The 22,323-nt window shown below is 49.8% G+C and overlaps 2 protein-coding genes across 7 annotated transcripts in view; one reads left to right on the top strand and one right to left on the bottom strand.

The window, feature by feature from the left end:
* SCAI (suppressor of cancer cell invasion) overlaps positions 1-17,728 on the bottom strand; it is a 38,331-nt gene extending 20,603 nt beyond the window's left edge. For 3 of the 6 annotated variants that reach the window (XM_077189251.1, XM_077189255.1, XM_077189256.1), the window contains exons 1-5: positions 17,100-17,240; positions 9,280-9,341; positions 7,925-8,031; positions 6,140-6,271; positions 162-257 (exon numbers count right to left, since the gene is read on the bottom strand). In XM_077189251.1, coding sequence (XP_077045366.1) covers positions 162-257; positions 6,140-6,246 — 203 coding nt within the window. In that variant the 5' untranslated portion in view covers positions 6,247-6,271; positions 7,925-8,031; positions 9,280-9,341; positions 17,100-17,240. Of the gene's footprint in view, positions 1-161; positions 258-6,139; positions 6,272-7,860; positions 8,032-9,279; positions 9,342-16,918; positions 17,060-17,099; positions 17,241-17,576 lie in introns of those variants that run through there. The other 3 variants (XM_077189253.1, XM_077189254.1, XM_077189252.1) reach the window with 3 other exon arrangements.
* Positions 17,729-17,740: 12 nt separating this feature from the next.
* RPL35 (ribosomal protein L35) lies at positions 17,741-19,515 on the top strand. The gene is made up of 4 exons (XM_054646295.2): positions 17,741-17,873; positions 18,155-18,291; positions 18,618-18,699; positions 19,309-19,515. The coding sequence occupies exons 1-4, from the start codon at positions 17,871-17,873 to the stop codon at positions 19,456-19,458; spliced, it is 372 nt and encodes a 123-aa protein (XP_054502270.1). The 5' UTR covers positions 17,741-17,870; the 3' UTR covers positions 19,459-19,515.
* Positions 19,516-22,323: the final 2,808 nt, after the last annotated feature.

Genomic DNA, 22,323 nt, shown 5'->3' with positions numbered 1-22,323 from the left:
TTTAATTCAATAGACTGTGAGCACTGCAGGAAGCTGCTGTTCCCTCCCTTCATGCTTGAACAACACAGTGAAATCTCACTCTTAGCTGGGGCTCTGGGCATTCCAGAGATTAAAGCTGCACTTAAACCCACACAACACATCTGCCTACAACATTTCCTTACCGGTGCTGCTGTTGGAACTTCCAGAGTTTGGTGTAAACATCAAATGTTCGCCCAAAATAGGATTGCCACTGCTTCTGCCCATACTGAGGTAAATCCCTGCAAGAGACAGTGACAAAAGCAGAATTAGGAAGCAGAATCCAGTCAGCCCAACATGACAGGAGCACATTTGATTCAAAGTCAGAACTGCTTTGCTCAGGATTCATTCACATACTTTAGAATCCTGCCTGCACCCAGAACTACAAGAACCATGATTGCCAGAGTTTCTCAAAACCTCTCCAAATAGGAAATGATCATGTAGGAACATGCAACAGGTGTTTGAAAATACCTTACAATTTTGCTAAAAGAGAAGTAATTATATGGTTATATGCACAGAAAGACAAATTGGACTCTTAAAATATCGTAATACAGAAAAACCCTACCCAAGAACAAGCAGATGGAAGTTAGTAAATATAGACTGAAAATATTTATTGTTACTGACTAAGGAAGGAATCTTTTCAAATGGATACAGCCATGTTTCAGAAACAGAGCCTATGACATCACAACCAAAACCAGTGCCCCACTATCAGCAGGTCAGGCCAGCATATGGATGCTCACAGTTAGCACAGAACTCACTGGGTTCTGTTACAGCATCACCACATTTGTCACCCTCTCACTCACAGCTAGTGACACAGCACAACCTGAGAACTTCTGGTTTGCTCCTGTCAGTCTCCAGTGCTACAAGGTGAGACAGCCAACCCAGTTCAGCTCTGCTCTCCTACTTCCCCTCGAATTCCACGCTGTGCTATATTTCCACCCCACAACTATGATGTATTCCTAAGGATTTTGGCTTTAAACATTTGTGCTCTCAACCCTCGCTCCTCCCATCTCCCAGGAATTACCTGAATCTTGAAATAAATGCAACAGAGGGGACCAAACCCCCGAGTCCCACTGAGCACACATTCCCTACATATCTACACCAAAGCTCATTCAAAGGAGGTGCACAACTCTGCAAGTGGAAGTAGAACAGCTTTTCCAAGACAGAATCCTCTTTTATTTGATTCAAGATTGATTTCCACAAGGAATGCTCTTTCGAATCACTGTGCTGGTTCATGTACCACCTTCAGCAGACAGAAAAGCAGCACATGCCACGTCCAAGCCTGGAGGGCAGAGACCAAGCGAAGCAGCACCCTTAGGAAACCTTGCCATGTCCTCTGAAGGAGCCAGAGAAGCAGAGCAGCACACACCATTTCAGAGCAGCGTTCTGGCCTGCTTCTGCTCACTGTAATTGCTTTAACAGCACCCGAGGTAGGAAAGGAAATTAATATTCTTCTGCTCGTCAGCCAACTGTACTTCCCACACAGCTTGAAGGGACCTAGCTCAGCTACTACAAGTAAAATGAATCCCTTACCAGCCTGGAAAAGCATTCCAATACTTGGTGCTGATATTCCATGAAGATGCCAAGGAATCTGTGCAGGATTTTACCAAATTAAAAAACAAAAAAATCCCTTCAAACTTGCAATGGGCTGCTCAAAATCTTGCAACATATGTTGGTGTAGCAAAGGGTAAACAGGAATATAAATATGTGCTTCAGGGTACCAACATCTTCATTCAAATACAGCTTGATACAAACACATGCAAATTTAAAGCATTTTCTGCAAGGAATAATTCACCACCTTCTGTCGTTGTAATAGATGTAAACATTTTAGCTAAACAAAAGAAGCTAAGGCACTGTCCAAACACACACCCAAGATACAGCACAGACTCTGACACAGCAAGAGGTAGCTTTAATTTAATATAATTAGCACATCCACAAGATTAAATGTTAAAGTATATGTAAAAATATATATAATTACAAAACTACACCGAAATGGATATTTTTTTTAAAAACTATACAAATCAAAGTTCCCTAACACTAACCTATAGAATGCCTGAATTAACAACCCTGACTTGAAGAACCCCAACCCAAGAAAGCACCCTTCTCTCAAACACCAGTAGCAGCACAAACGAAGCATTAAGCAGGTAGGGTTATGGTGCAGGTATAGGCTGATGATGCTCATGCATCTATCCCTCATCAGTGAGCTAATTAACACACTCACCTTCACCTCCCCCTTCCACACCTTCCTCTGCACATCCTAAACATCCTAACATACCCTAAACACAAAGCCCAGGCTCGCTGTGCTGCACTAGATGTGAGTGTGTGGCAGTGAGAGGTGTTTGCAGAAGCTCTGCCAGGGCAGTGCCCGTGTGCTTGGCACTGCTGTCTGCAGCCACTGCTGCCTGTCCACACGGATATTCCTCCTGCAGCCTGCCTGCCTAATTGCAGCTGGCATAGCTGCACAACACCATGGATTCCTCAGCTCCCCAGGGAACGGGAAGGATCTCCATGGAAACAGACAGTAGCACTTGTTCTTTTGATAGTATTCTGACATGGCTGTAATAAAACTTCATTTATGACAATACATTACTGTGCTTTCACTACTGCTTTTTGCAGACTAGAGCTGCCCTTCCTGCCATCCCTCTACTGCTCTGTGCTGAACATCACACATGCTGCTCCCATGTACCAAGAAATTTTGCCATAAGAAAACGGATGCATAAGCAGAAGAGGACATTTAGTCCACAGAAGATGGGGATGTGCATTATTTGGTGAGAAACAGCCCAAAAGAATCCCAAAGCCTCAGCAGATTGCAGAGTGGGCTTTTAGCACAGCTCCTCCCACCAAAGGGGAATACATGACCCAGAAGCAATTATACCCCCAAGTTGAGAGCTCAAGACCTATGTTATAACAAGACTTTTTGCTACTTCCAGATCTACAGGAGGACACCAGAGCAGTGAGGAGAGACAAAGACAGCAGGGGGCTGTGCCCAGCCCAGGCTGCTGGCTCAGCACTGCTCTGGCTGAACACCACTACAGGAGGGATAAAGGGGCAACTAAACAAATTCAAATGCAGAGGAAGGACTGGAGATTTGATTTAGGACATGACAATAGCCTGCAACAACAAGTGGAAACCATTTCCAATTCCTTGGCTTTTAGAACATTCCAAATGGGACGTGAAGACACAAACTCTGATGCTCTAGAATGATGGGTTCCTCACACAGGGCACACAAGACTGGTTCTCCTGCTGCACTAGTGTGGCTGCTGGATAAATTTCACAGACAGACCAGAATTTTATCCAATTCTTGCTATACTCTTTGTCTCCACAAAGGCTAGCAATACTTATGTGCTCATAATTAATTCTCTGTCAGGAGTTCATTTCAGCCATGCTGCCAGATAATACTGGCTGAAACCCAATTAAAGGTGCTGAGGTGTGCTTGGCCAGCACCACATGGAAGTTGTCACACAGGGACATTAAAGACGCTGAGAAAGTCCCAGAGACTCAGCAGCATGCTTCAAAGAGGAAGGCTACAATAACTGTCAGTTTAACATTCAAAGCTTTAAAGACATTCACAGTTTTGACAGGTGATAAAAAGAGACAATTTCCTTTTATGTTCATGGGTTTGTAGTAGTTACAGGCTCCCGTTCCCAGAACCTGAGCAGCAGTGGGATAAAAATGCTGTGGCACAGAGCCAGAAGGTACCTCCTGAGCCTCCTTTTCTCCAGGCTGAGCCCCCCAGCTCCCTCTGCTGCTCCTGGTGTTCCAGACTTTCCCCAGCTTTGTTCCCATCCCTGGACACGCTCCAGCCCCTTGGTGTCTCTCTTGCCATGAGGGGCCCAGAACAGGACAAGTTGCCTCACCAGTGCCCAGTACTAAGGGACAATCACTTCCCTAAAATACAGTTGCTGAAAGTCTTTTAATTCCTTAAAGTACCAGGCTTCTTTGTGGTACTGAACACATTTAAGCACTTTTTAACATTTAAAAGAAAATAATACCAGTGACAATACACCATGACAAACTGCTTCCTTACAGCCTCCCTCTTCCCAGCCTTTTCCAAGAAAAAAGCAAGTGGGAGTGGGGAAAGGGGAGAAGAGAGCCATTGCAACACACTTCATCAACAGTTTATTCTAAGTTATAGCCCAGGCTAGAGGCACCAGGAAGAGAGCCCCCCAGGGTCACCCCAGCAGCGTGGCCTCAGGAGATGCTATCACTGGGAGCACTTTCGAGCAGCCACCTTGGCACACCATCATATGTTTTCCTCAAATGCTGTATTTGGCATCTGCATTGGGAAGAGAGGAAGGAAATGCTACTGAAACAAAGACGTGGCAGGCTGAGCCCTTGCAATTTTTGGCAGCAGCAACAGCTAAGCAGCTGCCAACACAGCTATAGGCTCAGCTCCCTGTAGCTGAAGTGCCCAGAGGAGGTTTTGGGGAGGAAATCATTGCTGTCCTCTCCCTCCCCCATCACTTCTTTTCTATGAAATGTGGTAGGGGCAAGAGAATAGCAAAAAACACAGCAGCAAAGGCTGTCATCATCTTCAATACAGAAGATGTCAGGCATGAATCAAATGCATTTATTATGAAGCAACTGGACTAAGAATTGGGATGCTTGCCAAGACATCTCCAGGTGAACTCCCCCGAGAACAAGCACTAACACAGCAGATACCTGAGAATTATAATGTTGCTTTATCCTGTCATTATGCCCACGGGAATCACAAGTCTCAGAGGTGAAATGGTGGTCAAGTGTAAGAAGTAACAGTGCCAGGTTACAGTAAGGACAGAGGTTCCTGCTCTGCAATATTGCTATTTTTGCACAGCAGCACTGGCTGCTTAATCCCATCTCTGGTTTTATTTGCCATACTTCATCCAAAGGTATTCTCCATTTTCTTTTCATTTAGCTGGACAAGAAGGTTTCTTTCTGGAAAAGTACCATGGACACACTGAGAAACTCCATCTCTCATCTCCAAACCTGACACAAGCACTACCTCCCTCCACGGCGCAGGAGGCACAGAATGGCTGGAGGGTCTCTGCCACCTCTCTGGTCTGAACTGGAGCAGCACACAGCCACACGTGAACTGTGTTCATTTCAGGCCAAAATTTCAAGCAAAATCTATCAGAAAGCCAGTGTAATGTCCTATACAGCGCTGGAAATCCTGGTCTCAAGATCTCAGCCCTTTGGCTTTATACTGTCCTTCATGGGGGGGTCAAACACAATCACCAAGAGCTCCCTGTCTCTACTGCCCATTTGCCATTCAGATTTTGGAGCACAAAATGTTTGTTTTGGATTTGGTAATCAACTTCTAAAGCACATGAAAGGATTATCAATAGCGGGGGGTGGAGGAATTAAAAGCATCTTTGCTAACCATCTGTGTTTGACTAACAGCAAGCTATAAGGGCCCAAACATACAGCATTACTCAGAGACCAGGAAGAGGCTGAACTGCCAACCAGATAGGAGCTCAAACCCCTGTTACTTAAGAGACTCTACAGCAAAGCTTAGAAATAAAGCAGCTTTGGATACATGCTGTTTAACTCGGCATATATTGAGATAAACAGGATATCCATATTACTGCCCAAACATGTATTCCCCTGCAGACAAACCAGTTGGACTTTCCAGCTGTTGTTGCAGCTGCTTAGTAGATAAATGTAGATTTTACCTTTTTCCACAGTTCAGATTAAACACTTGTTTCAGCAGACACATAACAGGGCACGATTTTGATGTTTCTGTTTATTGCTTCCTAAATTTCTTCCCCAAAAATATTCCCTCTCCTACTTTCCTCCCATTCAGAAAAATCCTCCTCACTCCTTTCTTTTTCCACAGAGACATGCATGCTGTGGACTGCACACAGTCACACCTAATCCTTAATTGTGGCCTTCAAACACACCATTCACAATAATGACATCAATTTAATGGGATTTCCAAATTCTAGTTTACTATAAACTGGAACCTCTGCTCCTACAAACATTCTTACACACATGGTCCAAAAGTACCCATACAGGGGTGCATTATTCTCTCCTAAAGAAACTTACTGGATTTGGGTTTGAAATGTTCTGTACTGACTCCAGCATCACATACTGCAGTGTGTGTTCTGAGGCTTTTCTGAAGGAATACTGTCAAAAATCCACTAACCTTAAGCCATTGAAGAGCTGCTTAGATTTATCCAATAAGTAGCAAAAGTCTGTCACCGTTTTTCTCTCTGCTTGAGGAATATCATCTTCAGCTCCCCCTGATGACATGGTTTCTTTCAGGGCAAGCTCAGTCCTATGAAGATAAAAACAGCCATAATTACTCAAAAATCAACGGCTGCTATGAACTCATCCAGACTGAGATGCATGTTCAGTTCCATGGGGATGTAACACAGAGCATGCAGTTCTCCACAGGTTACTTTTCTCAAGACTCATTAAAAAAACAGCTGAGAATCAAGGCATGGGACCAATTATTGAACAATGCACTAGTTAACAGAGCAAAATTAAAAGTAACAGTGGTACAATAGTCACAAAATAAAATAACTCCGAGGACTGTCTTCACAAACACAAAACTGACAATGAAAGGACTGTAGCACAAACAGCACTTGGGTTTCACACATGGACAAAGAAATCCTCTCCAAATTTGCCTTCTGCAGAGGTATTTATCCTGCAGCTGTATTTAGAGACTAGCCTCAGCTCTCTTGACATTTCATTTTCTTCTGTTACTGCTGAAAACTGTAGCTCAATGGCTCCTATTGCTAAAAAAGGGCAAATTTAGCTAGAATGCTAAAAAGTACCCTACCATCCTTCCCCTCTGCATCTTCATGACTGTTTAATTCCATGGCCTGCGTTGCCTACAAAGATACCTGCAGATCCCTTTTTATTCTTCACATGAGTAAAATGTTATATTGTACAATAATCACCTGAACAAAAAACTAAGATACAATGTAGATAATTGTAGCATTGAGTAAGGGAATATGAAAGCTTACAGAGGCAGAGTGGCTTTTAAAAATCTTACTCCAAACATACACAGATATCAAATTATCCTTTTGAGCATACAAGGATGAGCTACAGACTTGGCAGCAGAAACAACAACGAAACACCTCTGGAAATGGCTCCTAGGTCTTCAGCTCTGCCCTGCTCAGGATTTTTGTGCAGGATAAACACACCTCTAACTGGGCACATGCAGGGCTTTTACTTCCAGCAGCTTCTCTGCCAGTTCTGGTGTGTTTCTGGTAAGCAACAGGTTCCCATTTGTGCAGCACCTCTGCTTGGATGCTATTTGCACAAAAAATTCCCTACATGTCCCAGTCCAAGCCAGGAAATGGAAAAGCTCACTCTTTCCAGCCATCAGGAAGCACCCAGAAGCATCTTTCAGCAACTGGCACAAAAAAATCCTTCACAATAACTAAAGAGGCTTCAGAAATGCTTCCCTGAACAAACACTTCATGCCTAACAAATGCAGGAGAAACTGGCAGTTTCCACCCAGCTTTTGGGGTAAGGGCTGGCAGGGCCATCCTGCCAACCAAGCAGTCTCATGATTCCCCAGTTTAGACAAGATGCAGCCCACACAGACTTGTTTATACACACCCACGTGACAGCCCACCAGAGCAAGGCCATGGGGGCATTGCACACACCACTTGCTGAAGAGCTCCAGAAAAAGGTAAAAAGTCTCTCTTTATTGTCAGGTAACTGCAATATGGGTGCCAGAGTCCAAAACATAGCACCCAGATGTCACAAACTTTGGCATGAGCCTGGCAAGAAGGATGTGAATACTGTGAGCACCAGCCTGAAACCTCTGAACATTCACATTTACACAGCACAGAACAAACAACACCAAGTACTCAGAGCACCAACATATGAGATTGGAGTGAACAGTGAGACCTGAAAAACAAATGTCAGAAGTAGCCAGGAGGTGATTCAGGAATTTCAGGAAGAGGGACAATACCCCAGGTCCTGTGTGCTCCACAGCAAGGGTGACCTAAATCCTGCAGCGAGCCCGTAGGTTCTGCGCTCCACCGTGGCAGTCCAGGCACTCCAGAGCAGCTTCAGACACTTTTGCAAAAATTGAGGAGCTTGCTTAAGTTGCAAAGTATGTTTCAGACAATCTAGATACCAGTCTTTTCATTTCAAGGCAGTGAATTTTATTTTACATCACCCTTAAGTTATACTACCCAACAACCCCAACCACTGCCAACATAACCTGTGCCAGCCCTGGCACAGGCAAATAAAACCAGCTAGGCTCTGGGTTGTTTTTTAAAACCAAGTACTTCTCACATGCAAGGAGTTCACCAGGCCCACTGTGAAGAGGCCATTTATGCAATCAATAAAAGATACACAAGAAAATCCATAGCCTGCCAATGTGAAAGGTATTGGAAGGCTGGAAAAACGTGAAGCTGGTTAGTTATTTCATGCACTGGTTTTGGCTTATCATGCTCTGGAGGGGGTGGTATTTGGTGCTGTACAAAGGAAGAGCTACTATCAGGAGCAGCTCGGGAGAGGAGGAGGTGCTCCTGCACTAAGGACTGTGTTGTAATGCAGCAGCACAGACAGGAGGGAGAATTATTATTAGAACAGCAAGTGGGCACAGCAAAGGGAGGAATACAGCTCCTGACATGGCCCTTTCCTAAGGGACTGCTCAGCTCCAAATGAACAATGTAAATAAAAAGCAACCAGGAGCACATCCACAACGGGGACCTCTCCTTCCCTTTGATACTAGAAGCTATCACATGGATCCCTGCTCGTCTGCAGACAGACAGTTCTCCCAGTTTTGACAGCTCAACTATACCAGGAATATCACCTACTTAATTTCTTGTTCTCTGTTTGATGCTTTTTGCTTTCTTTCGTGCAAAAGAAACTGTTGGGATGTTTTGAATGACAATTTTTTCTTAAGTAACACATTAAAAAATTCTCTCCAGAGTCTGCAGAAGGAGACACTGAAACATTGGTTTAAAAGACTGTTAAAATAAGTCAGAAAATGGTGGCTTCCAGCAGAACTTATTATTCTCTCAAAGATTTTGCCAACTCCTCAGGCCATACAAGGCAGAAAAGCTGTGCTCGCCAAGCCCCACACTTGGTGTGCCAGGTTCTTCCCTACAAGCTCTCAGAACACACAATTCCGGGTTTGCTTAATGCAATACATTACTGAATTCATCCCACTGCAGCACCCAGGGTAGCAGAGCTTCACAGACACCCCAGAGGATGGCAGCTAAAGCTGGAGCTGAAGGGCAGCAGAGAGGGACATGGGACAGGGATAGAGGTTTCACGGTGCTGGGCAGGATTTTGAAGTCAGATGTCACTTACATCACACACGTCTCCACTTCCCTGTGGTTTGCTGTCTTTTGGCTAAGGTTTTCCAGGCTTAGCTGGAAGGGAAAAAGAGTGCTGAAGTTAATGGTATGCACTCCCCACTGGCCCTGCCCTGGGATTCAGGCCTGCAAGGCAAGGCAGGCTTTGTGAGCCATGAGGGAATGCTCTGGGTCAGGGAAATCCAGCTGACAATGCAAGCCCAGCATGGATATGTTCAATAAGTGCATTCCATCCTCTCAGATTTGCTCCATAGCCAGCATCACTGTAAGCTGCCATTCACTGCTTGGGAAGGGGAGGGTCCCCACCCAACGTGTGCCGGCAAAGGAAACCTCACACACTGAAGGTGCAGCCGTGGTGTAGCCTGAGGGCACAGGAGGATGTCAGGGGTCTGTCAGCTCATACATCAGTGAGGACAGGCAGAATCAGGAGCAGTTTCCTGGATGTGGCACCTTGACCTCCTGACAGAGCACTTGTACAACTCAACTGCCTTTTTTTAAGCCATCACTTCTTCTCAGTTATGGAACCTTGACTGGCTTTCAAATGCTCCCCAACCCCTGATTAGAGGCACAAGTAGTAACCAAAAAACAAAAGCAAACACACTTTGTTCATCTATCTTGTTGATACAGGGTTTTCCCCAAAAGAAAATTTTCCTAGAGCTGCTCTCTACAGAAAGCAATGGTGGAAAACACATTCCAGTCTATCAGGATTTTGAAGCTGTCAAACCTTGAGTTAGAGACCAGCTCTCTTTCCACTTTTCATCCTGACACATCTCCCACAGCATCACTGCCAAGAGGGGATGTGACACAAAGCCAGGCGCCCAGCTGGTATCTATCTATTCCTTATCTGCAAATTACCAGCACAGATAAAACCAACCAGATCGTCCATACACAAAGCCTGGAACCATCATGTCCCAAAACTTTATCAAAAACCAGCCAATCTTACCTTCACCAAGCAGGATGCCTACCTTGGCACCCTATTTGCCTGTCCTTTTCTTCTGCAGACTGGCACCCTTGTGTCTCATGTTTTCTTTCAACGCTATACTGCACGTTTTGGGAAAACCATCTGTGTGTTTCCATGTGATCTGCTCAGAGTGCTAGTCCTGACAGAGCCTCAGACAACACAAAATGCATTAGAAACCAAATTCATTCCTCTCGCCAGAATACCTAACTCTCCATAAACAGCCACTGCCCTGAAGTTCCCAAGACACCACTCAGTTCTGCCCAAGAAACACTGAAATAAATAATTAGCAATTCCCCCAGACAGGCACTGAAACCTCACAGCCTGCTGGAGTCAGGAATTCAGAGGGAATGGCAATGAGCAGCTATACATCAAACCATTTCTTCATAAAATGTAGGCACGGGGGAAAGATTTCTTTATGATTCCAAGGTTTTTAGTAAAATTTGGAAGCAATCACAGACATTCCTCACCCCAACCAACCACTGTTCACCTCAGGGCACGTCTGCACTGCAGTGGCTGCAGCTCTTCCAGACACATCCAGCTCCTATTCCAGCAGGCTGCTGGATGCTGCAGGAGGCATCTGGGAGCAGGCTGAGCCCACACCTGAGCTCCTGGCAAGGCTCAGTCCCGGGGGACAGCAATGCCCAGGGCCAGCTCAGAGAACAACCCGAGCGCTGTGTCCCAGTGCTCTGTGCACATGGACCGCACAAGGAAAACGACACAGCCTGGCCTTTGGGGACACTTCTGTCTGAATGCCACAATGACAAGCAACTTTAGCTTAAGAAACAGAAACAAGCTGCTGTTGTATCTAACTGATAATATTTGTTAAATCATGTTCTCTCTGCCTGGATGTTTGTTTACTTCAAAGGGCACTAAGGAGAAAGGAACTACTGATTTCATATACAAATTACAGCGTGGCAGACAAAATCACCTGCAAATGTAACTAGGGCTAGCAACTACCTCCTATTGGGAATTCTCCAAGAAAGTGGTTTTCCTACTAAAGTACACATTTTTAGAGCTAACTTGCAAAAATACTGCCACCTCTAAAGATCAGGCAATAGGGAAGTCACTTAAAACAAATAATAAAAAGACACAAACCCCAGTGAGCCTGTGTATGAACACACCCACACCCCAGTGCACGAGCAGTTGGGGCCAGCAGTTGCTCCTATAGGCACAGGGAGCCTGGTCCCACATCGACCTGGATTGATCCTTCCCTTTGCATCCCAATAAATCCAGCTCTCCCTAGCACAGGGCAAGCTGCCACTGCCCTGGGGCTCCACACGTTCTGAGGGGCTGGCCAGATGCTTCTTACAACACAACAACCTTCTTCTGTCTGTCCTCCCCTTTAATAGATGCACTAAACACATTACTTCAACTTCTTTTGAATTTTGTGAAAACTACTCACTAGATAATCTTCAGGACCTTTTCCCCTACAACAACAGTTATATTAGACAAGGGATTGAAAAGCTGCTTGGAGAAGAAGAAAAAAGAGGAAGCCCGATCATGCAATTGCATTCCTAAAAAAGGGAAAGGAGCGGGCAGGGGATAAATAAGAAAACAAGATAAACCCACGCACACACATTCCCCAGCTGCACACTGCTGTGGCCAGTGGAAGTGGCAGAGAGCAGGCACTCAGTTACACAAGAACTGTTATACAAGTTACACAGATTTTATTACTGCAAACTGAAAGTTTATGCTCTCACATGAATGCATCATTCCTTCCTCAGCACATCAGAGGATGAGAAGAGCTCAGAGTTAAGGGGAGCCACCACCTCTGCATTACCTGTGAAATCTTGTCAGGAACAGTCTCATGACTTCCTGTAGCAAAATAGGCAGCACCACAAATTCAACTCCATTCTGAGTCAAATGAGTTGGAAAATACAACATACAATGTCAATCCCATTACTTTAACTTCAAGTAAGTGCTTTGTCTGTAGAATCAGGCTTTTCGTATGTTTCAGACGTATTTAAAATTCCTTTTATTGCTAGGAAGCACACCTGTCTGTATCCAGAACTGCAGTTTTGGCATCCTTCCCCTCAGAAACATGCGGAGGTGCTCATTAACATCATGCCATGGAAACCGTGCAGTCCCTTCCTGCCTCCTCCACTGAGATCATGGGAGCCACACCTCAGCAGCAGCCTCCTCTGAATCCACTCTGGGCGGATCACTTTGAACACAGGAGACATGATCTCACCATGGGATGCACGTGGCCTTCAGTCGCCTTCAGAACACAAAACTTTCGCTTCTCTTCTTTATGTTTCTGCCACTGACAATTTGTTCCAGCTTTGTCTGTTCTGCGCCCTCTGTGATCCCTCTTTCACTGCAGTTCACGACCTTTTGTGTATAGGATGAACAAAGGGCACAGGCTAAAAATGTCATCACAGTTGGGCCTCTGCTCTTCTACTGACTTCACTGGTTTGCTATTAAAAACAGGCTCAAGCTCAAAGTCAGACCAAAGAAGAATTTCTGGGTCATCAGAGTCTAGGAATCTCCAGAAGATGGTGCAGAAGCAATGTGGAAGAGGACATAAGCATTTCTTTTCATCCAAATTCAAATCATGAATCTGTGGTGGTGCCTGCATACCACCTACATGGTACTTAGCAGTCATTTGCTTTGTATGAAAGAGCAAGAGGAAAAAAACCATCAGGCTGGCCCACTCTTGGCAGGGGTGGGAGGGTAGAAGGGAGACAGAAAAACACCATCAGCTGTGGCAGTGAGCTGTGTGTATTTACATTTCACAGGCTGAACTATTTAGTGGTTTATTTACACACAATGTTCTTGGAGCAGCTAAAATGCCAGTTGTGTTTTATCTCGATTTTGTGGCAATGCGCATAAGCCACAGAACCATAGCAAGAGTCTACAAATGAGAGACGAAGCTCGTACATCTGGAAAAGCACATGAGCCACTGTGAGAAAGGAGAGAGATTTTGGGAGCGCAGGCACAACTGAAATGCATTAGTTATGACAAGCCACCAAAATACAACCCAGGGACGGGAAAGCAACGACCCAGTCACAATGCAAGAGCTCATGCTGCAGGGATTGCACATCCCAGGGTGGCCCTGACAGCCAAGCCAACCTACGGCACAGCACAGCACAGCAGAGCAGCCTCGGGTCCCTCCGCTGCCCCTCCATGTTAGAGTGAGGAGGGAATTGCAGTCAGCTCCATTTTATGCACATTTGATGGCAAGACGCCAACACAACTGTTGACTGAGCCAAATCTGGGCCCCCTTGAACTAAGCCATCACCTAAAGCAGGGTGGAAAAGCACATGCCTCTCGCCTTCCCAGCAGCCAAGTTCCTGAAAAGCATCCCAGTTACAAGAAAGATTTTTCTTTCTTTCGTCTGACAACAACTGATGTTTTAACTCTTTTATGTACACTCATTAATTTGAAATGAAACAGCTAGCAGGGAGCTGCATTGTACAGCAGTGGGATGGGGAGATGGAGAGGCTTGCTTCCAGCCTGCCAAATGATTTACTGGCTGGCCCAAATGGCAGCTGAGGCCAGCGCCCGATCTGGAGGGCAGCTATCGTCACACTCTGCAGCCTGTTCCCATCCTCAGCCAAGGTGCCAGTGGCTGCCTTCCAACTGGAACTGTATTCTGACAAAAGGGAATGCAGGACAAGCTTGGGAAAGCTTTCTGATCCCTTCAGTTCAGTTCTTCCCTCCAAACCAGTGTTTGGTGGGAGCTGCCAGCACGCTTGGGAATTGCATGGAGAGCATCACCACTCTGGGACTTCACCTTCCTCAGCAGGTACTGCTCCTGAGCTGTGCTGCCTCACAGCAGAGAAATCCCTCTGCTGACTCCTGCTTTAATTATATTTCAAAAACTCAGCTTCTAGTCTGTGTTCCATTATATTAATAGCAATAATTAAAAATACTTCAAACAACAAGTCCTCTAAACCTGCAGTTCCATCCAGGCTGTCTGGCAGCGCACACTTCCTTTCCTGACTGACATCCTCAGGGAACCAGATTGATGGTTACTCTGCTCCATCCCTGCTGCAGGGCTGTGCTGCGCTCTCTCAGCACATGTAAGCTGCAAGGTAATATTTGTGTTGGCAACTTCCTTACATACTTTACAGAACCAGACCTCCATTTGACCCTCAGTGCAGCTCCCACACACAACTTGGTCCACTCCTTTGAACTGTCTCCTCCTGCTGCAACAAATGCTCCATACCATACCTCTGTTTCCAGCCTGTTTCAAAATTCCACAGCTTGAACAGAGCTTTTGTGCTTCAACAGTGCACCTTAGCTATGAAAGCCAAGCCTGCAGAACGTTCTTATGCAAGAACACCAAGCAAAATTATTATAAAATCTGCACGTACAGGTCTTGGTTGTCCTTCTCCCAGGATTGCTCCAATGGAAGCAATCATTTTTATGAAAAAAATTGAGAACTGTGTAAAAAGACATCAACATCCAGGTTTTTAGGGTCAGAATCCAATAGCTGTACTGTGCTTTAGGGGACTGGTGGGGCTGTTGGGGGTTTTTGTTTCATATCAGCTCCATTGCAGCTCTTTAGGCAGTAACACAACCTCAGAACAGACTTCCACACCAGAGATCTTCCCTCCTTACCCAAAGCACACCAAGCAGAATAAAAGATAAGCCAACAAAGTAACGTGTCCAGATAATCCAATGAATGCCCATTATCCATCTGTGCCGCAGCAGATCATCAACAGCTCCATTTAACGCCAACAGAGCCAAACCAGAATGAAAGTGATGCAAGCAGAGGGGAGATGTGAGCGGCACACGGCAGCGAGGCAGCTGCAGTGCGAGCAGGGCACTGTGCAGAGCATCATGTGACAGAGCAGCGGGAGAGCTGCAGCCCCCGGCTCCCACCTCCCGAACCTGCGCCCTCCCTGCAAGCCAGCGACACCCCCATCTGACCCCAGGGCAGAACCGACTCGGGCCAGAAGCTTCTCGACGCTTTGAATCGGTACGCTCCATTTTTATTACTTCCCTCCACAAAATAAAACAGGGACACAGAAATGATTAACAATGAGCTGCATGTTGCTCTCGCTGGCATGCACTTTCAGCATCTTTATCACTTGTAGATCGACTTTCTCAAAAGAGCACAGAACACGGTATGTGTGTATCGTTCTTGTATCATTCTTACACGTAGAGCAAAGCCCAACTAGATATGGTTGTGATTAAATATTCCCTTGTTTGTAAGGGACTTGCTGTGTAATGGATTGCCAACAGAATTCTGATAGTTTATTGCAGCTACATTTCAAGACAGAACAATGATCACATTCTCCTCTGTAGAGCAACAAAATATTCCCTCTCTGCAATATAGTTTCTGTGAATGGCTTTTCTATATCCTGCAGTAAAGGACCTGGCCATCACATTCGTGACTGTCTGTATTGCTCTGGCAGCCCAGGATGACTGGAGAATAATGCTCTCTGCTCATGGTGAAGTGACTCACTCTTTCATTTAACATAAATCGTGGTCCAATTTATCCAAACATCTTGAATGAGACTGTATTAATGTGATTTGAAAATGAAGCCTCTTTTCTACACACATGCTCCCCAGCAGGGCACCAGGCTCTCAGAGTGCTTCCTCCACCATGCCAGGGACAGCACAACCACCACACCACAGGGTCAGGCGGGGTGAGGAGACCCAGGCAGGAGCTGCCCCTGCAGATCCCACAGCAAGACTCATACCAGGATGATTTTCTACGACTGGCAAAGACTGCTACCAGCACAGCAGTCCCGCTGCCCGCAGGAGCACAGGGAAGCACACACATTCTGGGAGACTCACTCACATTTTAGTCTTCATATGGTCCCACAGTGCTGCTTTGCATTAGCTGGACAAGATGCCATGAATTACAGGTTGCATTTGAATAGCTCATGCAAAATCCAGATTTTTTTTTTATATTAAGGGGTCCATTTTGCAGGTTGGAGGACCAGAAATGCTTGGCCCAGACACAGCTAAAGTGTAGAAGCTTGGAGTCTGGTTATTAAATGAGAGACATGCAACTCAGACATCGATGAAAACAAGTCCTATTCTGTGGTAGGAAATTAGATCTAGAGCTGAAAACCTGCAGTCTTGATCTTGAATGTTTTAACAGGTTATGGACATTTTTATAAGACAAGAAATTTGAGGGGATGACACAACATAACAACCATCCAGCTTCTGTCCCCAAGGGCATCTCATGTCACCTATTGTCCAAGACACCTCTCTGTACAAAAACAAATAAAAATCGGTGACAAGGGAACTGCTGCGATGGAAGTTTAAAATCAGAACGAACCCACGACGATTCCAGCAAACCGGCAGCTTGGATACCCAGCACGGCACAGACTGCTCCCGTAAAACCCTGCAACGTTCCATCCCAACGGGCTGGCCTGGCGATGCCGATCGCCGCTACCTGTCAGCGGCCGCTGCGCACCGGCAGCTCCGCCGCGGCGGGCGGGAAGGGAGCGCGGGCAGCGGCGACGTTAATAACGGGGGTCGTTCGCGTGATTATCCCGGCTACGCTGCCAGCCCAGGCCTAAGCGTTAGACGTGTCACATCGCGTTCCTCCTCTCCGTTAGCAGCAGAGACAGCGGCGAGCACGGCCCCGTGCCGCCGCCGGGCCTCGGCAGCTCCCGCCCCCGCCGCCCCTCACCGCGGCACCGGGCACGGCCCCGCCGCGCCGCCGGGGGATGCTCCGCGGGGCCCCCGCCCGCACCTGCCGCCTTACCTGGGCTCCCACGCGCGGCGGGGCTCTTCCGCCGGGCCCGGAGCTCCGCGGGGGCGAGACCGCGGTGAGGGGCGCGCCGCCGCCGGGCCTGCCCCGAGGCGCCCGCAGCCGCCGCCGCTCCCGCCCGCCCCCGCCGCCGCCCCGCCCGCGTCCGCCCGCGCCGCCGCTCCGCCCCCCGCACCTGGAGGCCGGGCCGGAGCGGGACAGGCGCTGCCGGGCGGTCCCGCTCACCGTCCGCACCCGCCGGTCCCGACCACGGTCCCGGTCCGGGCGCGGCCGCAGCGCCGCCGAGGTTCGGGGAGCGCGGCTGCCGCCTCGCGCCGGTCCGCGCCGGCCAGCCCCGCCCCTGTGCGCTCCTATTGGCCGCGCGCCCAGGCTAACGGCGAGATTGCGTTCTGACTGGCTGCGCTGGCCGTCAATCGAGAGGCTCCGCCCTCCCGCGCGCTGCCGGTGAGGCGCGGCGGCTGCTTGGATACGGCGGCGGCGGCGCCGCGGGGAGCGAGACCGGCCCGTCTGTGTGTCCGTCTGTCCGTCCCGCGCGGCCGCCTGCGCGCACGGTCCTGGTCCTGCCCCTGTCCCTGCTCCGCGGTGCCGCGGCGGCCGCTCCCGCCCCGCCCGCCATCACGTCCCCATCACTGCCGGTGTAAGAGTGCCGCACCTCGGCCAGCGTGAGAACATCGGCTGCGCTCTGACCGGGCTCCGGCGGCTGACAGGGAGCGGGGGCGGCAGCCGCAGCACCGAGCGGCTCCCGCCGGGCTGCAGCCCCAGAGCCCGGGGCCAGCCGTGCCTCCCGCCCTGCCTGTCAGCGCCCCGGCCGGGACCACCGTGCCTCCCGCGGGGGGCGCGCGGCGCGCAGGCTCCTCCCCCCGCCCAGCGCGCGTTGGTACGGTCCGGCCGCGGCACCGCCCCTCTCCCTGCGCCGCTTCCGCCTTTCCGCCCCGCACCGCCCGCCATGGTGAGAGAACCGGGCCGCGCGTCGGGAATCCGCCGGCATCTCGCGGGAACGGCACTGGGATGCACCGGCATCCCGCGGGAACGGCCGCCGGGCATCCACCGGCATCCCGCGGGAACGGCCGCCGGGCATCCCCCCATCCCACCGGGCCCGGGAATCCCGGCAGTCCGCCCACATCCCTCCGGGCCCTGGGCCCGCACATTCGCGCCGCGGGGGCTGAGGGCGGGCGGGATGCGGGCCCGGGGGTCGGGCAGGGGCACTGACGGCCTGTCCGCCGCCCGCAGGCCAAGATCAAGGCCCGAGACCTGCGCGGGAAGAAGAAGGAGGAGCTGTTGAAGCAGCTGGAGGATCTGAAGGTGGAGCTGTCGCAGCTGCGCGTGGCCAAAGTGACCGGCGGGGCCGCGTCCAAGCTGTCCAAGATGTGAGTGGGGCCGGGGGCGAGGGCAGCTGGGCAGGGGCCGCCGAGTCCCCGGGCACCGTGCCTGAGAGCCGTTCTCGCAGGCTGTGGTGGCTGTGTGCTGTGGAAAAGACTAACCTGAAAACCCGCGTGCGAGAGGAGCACATCTCAGTAGGCCTGAGGGCCGGTGCGTGTCTGTGCTCGGAGGAGCTGAGCCGGGCGCTGCTGGTTTGGCTGCAGTGGGGCTCAGTGTAAGGGCTCCGGAGCACAGTCGGGTTCTGTACCCGGGGTTCGGCCCGTGGAGCTGCTCCTGCGCGGTGTGCTCACATCCCTCTCTTTCCCACCTGCAGCCGAGTGGTGCGCAAATCCATTGCCAGGGTGTTGACTGTCATCAACCAGACGCAGAAGGAGAACTTGAGGAAGTTCTACAAGGTAAGGACAGGCGTTTTCCATAAGTGGCCTTCACACTCTTGCCGTTCACAATTACAAAGTTTGTGGGAAGGATTGCTACTTAAAACTCAATGAAAAACTATAATTTATGTTCAGAATAAAGTTTTTTGGTCATGGTTGCTTTTTAAATATTAGTGCAAGAGTTCTGCAAGCTTGGTGTGAGTCTGCTTTTGCAGGAGAGTCCTCTGGCAGCATCCCTTCTGTGGGGTGGACTTGCTGGGAGATGTGGTTTGCAGAAATGCAGATACTCTTTATTTTCAGTTTGATCATCTCGCAGGTGACAAGAAATTCTTTAATTCTATATGGCTCTGTAATTTTTAGAATATCACTTCCTGGAGTTTGAATTAGATCTTACTGGGTGGGGAAAAAAGATCTTTACAAGAGGTGCTGGATAAGTGGGGCTTGTAAGATTCGGCCTTACTTAAACCTGAGTCAGAGCTGCTGCAAAAGTTACAGCGCAGCCGTGATTCCCAGTGGAGAGGAGGCTGCTGAACTCCAGGCTGCAGTGATAGTCCCAAGGAGACGAGGCTGGGGCAGGAGCTCAGCTCGCAGCAGTGTCTGAGCTCAGCTGCTGGGTGTCTTTGCAAACAGGGCAAGAAGTACAAGCCCCTGGATCTGCGGCCCAAGAAGACGCGGGCCATGCGGCGCAGGCTCAACAAGCACGAGGAGAACCTGAAGACCAAGAAGCAGCAGCGAAAGGAACGTTTATACCCGGCCCGGAAATTCGCCATCAAGGCATAGCCCCGGGCCAGCTGCACTCGGGGCATGATGGCTCATTAAATGGAATTTGCTTTGGAAGTGTCACTGGTGCTTTATTTGGGGGTGGTGGGTAAAAAGTCCATAAAGGAGTCATCAGCTTAATGGAGGGAAATGGGAGGGTTCACAGAAAGTGTGCAACTGCTAATGAAAATACAGACCTGGCAGTTTATTTGCCTCTGAGGAACAGGCAGTGAATGGGTACAGATCTGTGAGGCTGGTTCATCCAAACATGTAAGAAGTATTTAATCTGAGGTTGGTGTAGAATGGAAGCTTTTCACAAAAGTTGGTAGTCAGTCGATATTTATCACTATTGATCACAGTTTAAAATTTTATCTTGTGCCAGTGTTAAAGGGTTAATAGAAAAAAAAACAGTTAGCTGAGGGATTTTATGGGACATCATGGAAACTTGTCAGCGCTTGGTTCAGATCCCTGGGCAGCTCCTAGCTCCTGAGAACCCCCTGGGGGAGGGATAGTGTCAGACCAGGTGTTCTCTGTGCGGGTCTGGGTGCTGCTGAGGCCACGTGAGCTCGGGGTATGAAAAAGAACTGAACTCCACAGGTGGCACCTCTGAACCCCCAGGGCATCCGTGGCCTCAGAATTCCTCACTTCTTTATACCTGCAAAGCACAGCACGGGTTAAATGGTTTGTCTTTGTCCCCCATGGAGTTCTTTGGGACTCAGAGATGGAGCTGCAATTCCAAAAGCCTTTTTTGGTTCTGATTGTGAGGGAGAGTTCCACAGTGCTGCTGGAGCGTGAGGGCTGCAGCACTCATGGTTTGTATTAGTGCAGCCAATGCATTCGAACATAAAAAAATCCCTATCCATTAGGGAGTTCCTAGATTGGATCCAGATTCTGTTTAGGAAAAATATCTTAATTTTGCTCCCTCAATTAAGGATTTTTAAGCCTCAAGCTAGTTTTATCCAGAGGGGCCTAATCACCTGCAGTGCAGGGAATTTTCCCTACATGGTGGCATTGCGAGGGTGGCTGTGCTGTGATGTCACCTGGGCTGTGCTGGCTTTGTCCCTGTTTGGATGGGGTGCACGGGACGTGTCTGGCAGGAGAGGAGCGGGGCTGGCACAGCCTGGGCCAGGCAGGCTGCTTGTGGGAACAGCTCCTTGGCTGGGCTCTGCTCCCAGGCAGGCAGGCAGGGTCACAGGGGCTGTGTCTGTGTGTCTGTGTGTCCTGCTGGGGCCTGCAGAGCACTCCAGGGGAGCATCAGCTGCTTGTCCCCAGGAGCAGGAGCACCCTGTGAGGATCCCAGATCTGCACACTCCCATCCAGGAGCCTGATGCCAGATGGAGACGGGAGAGGGGCCGGTCCCTGTGCTGGGAGCAGGGCAGGCTGGGGCAGGTGGTGCTGCCAGATCACGCCTGGCTGCATTTGGGCTTCTCTTGGGAGAGCTGTGTGCCCTGTGCCGCTCCAGCAGCACGGCTGAGGGGAGCCTGGCAGCTCTGCCAGTGTTCCTGACAGCACAGCCAAGCAAACAGGGCCCAAACTCTGCCTGCAGAGACTGGTGAGTGTCTGGGTGTGCTCCAGGTGTCACCTTCCACCCCAGCCACAGGAGCACTGCTGAGAGAGGATCTGCTGTCTCAAGGATCCGGTCAGTACAGATCACTGGCAGGCCAATCAAGAGGGTGGGAAACACAAAAATGGGGAAAAATCCCAACTGAGCAGGCACTGAACATCCAGGGGCCGTCCCCATGCTGAAATGGGAGGCAGTACTGGAGAACAGCTCAGGCTTCAGTTCGTGCACAGCCCCCAGTAGCCATTGGAGGAGGTGAACATGTTTCTGGCACTGCACTAAGCCCTGGGGCTGAATTACTCCATGTACCCATAGCTGTGTGACAAAACCAGCCAGTCTGGCCCTCCCATCAGAGCTGCCCTGTCCTGTCACAGGAGACATCCTGCAGACAAGCAGCCCTTTAAGTGACCAGGAACAACAGAGTGATTGATTGAGAGGACACGGAGGTGAAGTGGTGAGCTTCCTTCAGGGCACAGGTGGAGAACACTCTTGTTCCTGCTGTGAGAGCAAGGCAGAGCCTGTCCTGGCTGGGGTCTGGGTGGTCTGTGCTGGTTCCCTCTTTGCCAGCCAGCCGCAGAGGGTGCCCATGCTGCCCCTGCTGTCAGGGCTGAGTGGGAACAGCTCCTTGGCTGGGCTCTGCCTCTCTGGCCTTGCTGGTCCCCAGAGGAGGGGGGCCAGGGGCAGGAGCCCCCAGGGAAGGGCCACCCACTCCCCAGAGCACCCCCGTGTCACACTGCCTCTGTGGGGACCACAGCAGGTCCCATGTGTCCCTGCAGGCTGTGTGGCCCCTGTCCCCTGTGTCCCTGCAGGCTGTGGGGTCGGTGTGGGACCCCTCCGTGCTGCAGCGCTGACCCCGCAGTGGCCCACGCCAGCCCTGGGTTAACACCGGTGTTTGCAGAGCCTTGGAAGCTCAAACTGTTTATTTGCTCCTTGTAACTGAAGACGTCCCTCAGCACTGGAGAGGTTTCCTGGGAAAAGATGTTCTTCAACAAATAAATAATTTCCCGGGTGGGGATGAGGACGGAGGAGCAGCTGCTGGCTGGCTGCAGGGCACAGCCCAGGGCTGGTGCTGCCGCAGAGGGAGCCCTGGCCCTGTGCCCTGGAACACATCCAACAGGACCAGATGTTTCTGTCCAGCACAGCAGGACCGGCCCGGAGCGGATGGTGTCAGTGGGAGCTGGCAGCACCCACTCCTGGACCCAATTCTGCATCTGGGGCAGGGCCTGGGGGCTGGGGAGGAGGGGCTGCACGGGGCAGAGGCAGATGTGAGCTGTATAATCACTGAGTCCTTCAGGATGGAAAACACCCTCAAGATTGAGTCCAAC

This window comes from Agelaius phoeniceus, chromosome 21 (genome assembly GCF_051311805.1).
Source record: "Agelaius phoeniceus isolate bAgePho1 chromosome 21, bAgePho1.hap1, whole genome shotgun sequence".
NCBI lineage: Eukaryota > Metazoa > Chordata > Aves > Passeriformes > Icteridae > Agelaius > Agelaius phoeniceus.
This window is presented reverse-complemented; position numbering and strand designations above follow the sequence as displayed.

What these genes read in the sequence shown, in the direction of transcription:
- RPL35 (XM_054646295.2), top strand. An exon ending in GCGTCCAAGCTGTCCAAGAT is followed by an intron (nt 18,292 to 18,617) that starts GTGAGTGGGGCC and finishes TCCCACCTGCAG; the next exon opens with CCGAGTGGTGCGCAAATCCA. An exon ending in ACTTGAGGAAGTTCTACAAG is followed by an intron (nt 18,700 to 19,308) that starts GTAAGGACAGGC and finishes CTTTGCAAACAG; the next exon opens with GGCAAGAAGTACAAGCCCCT.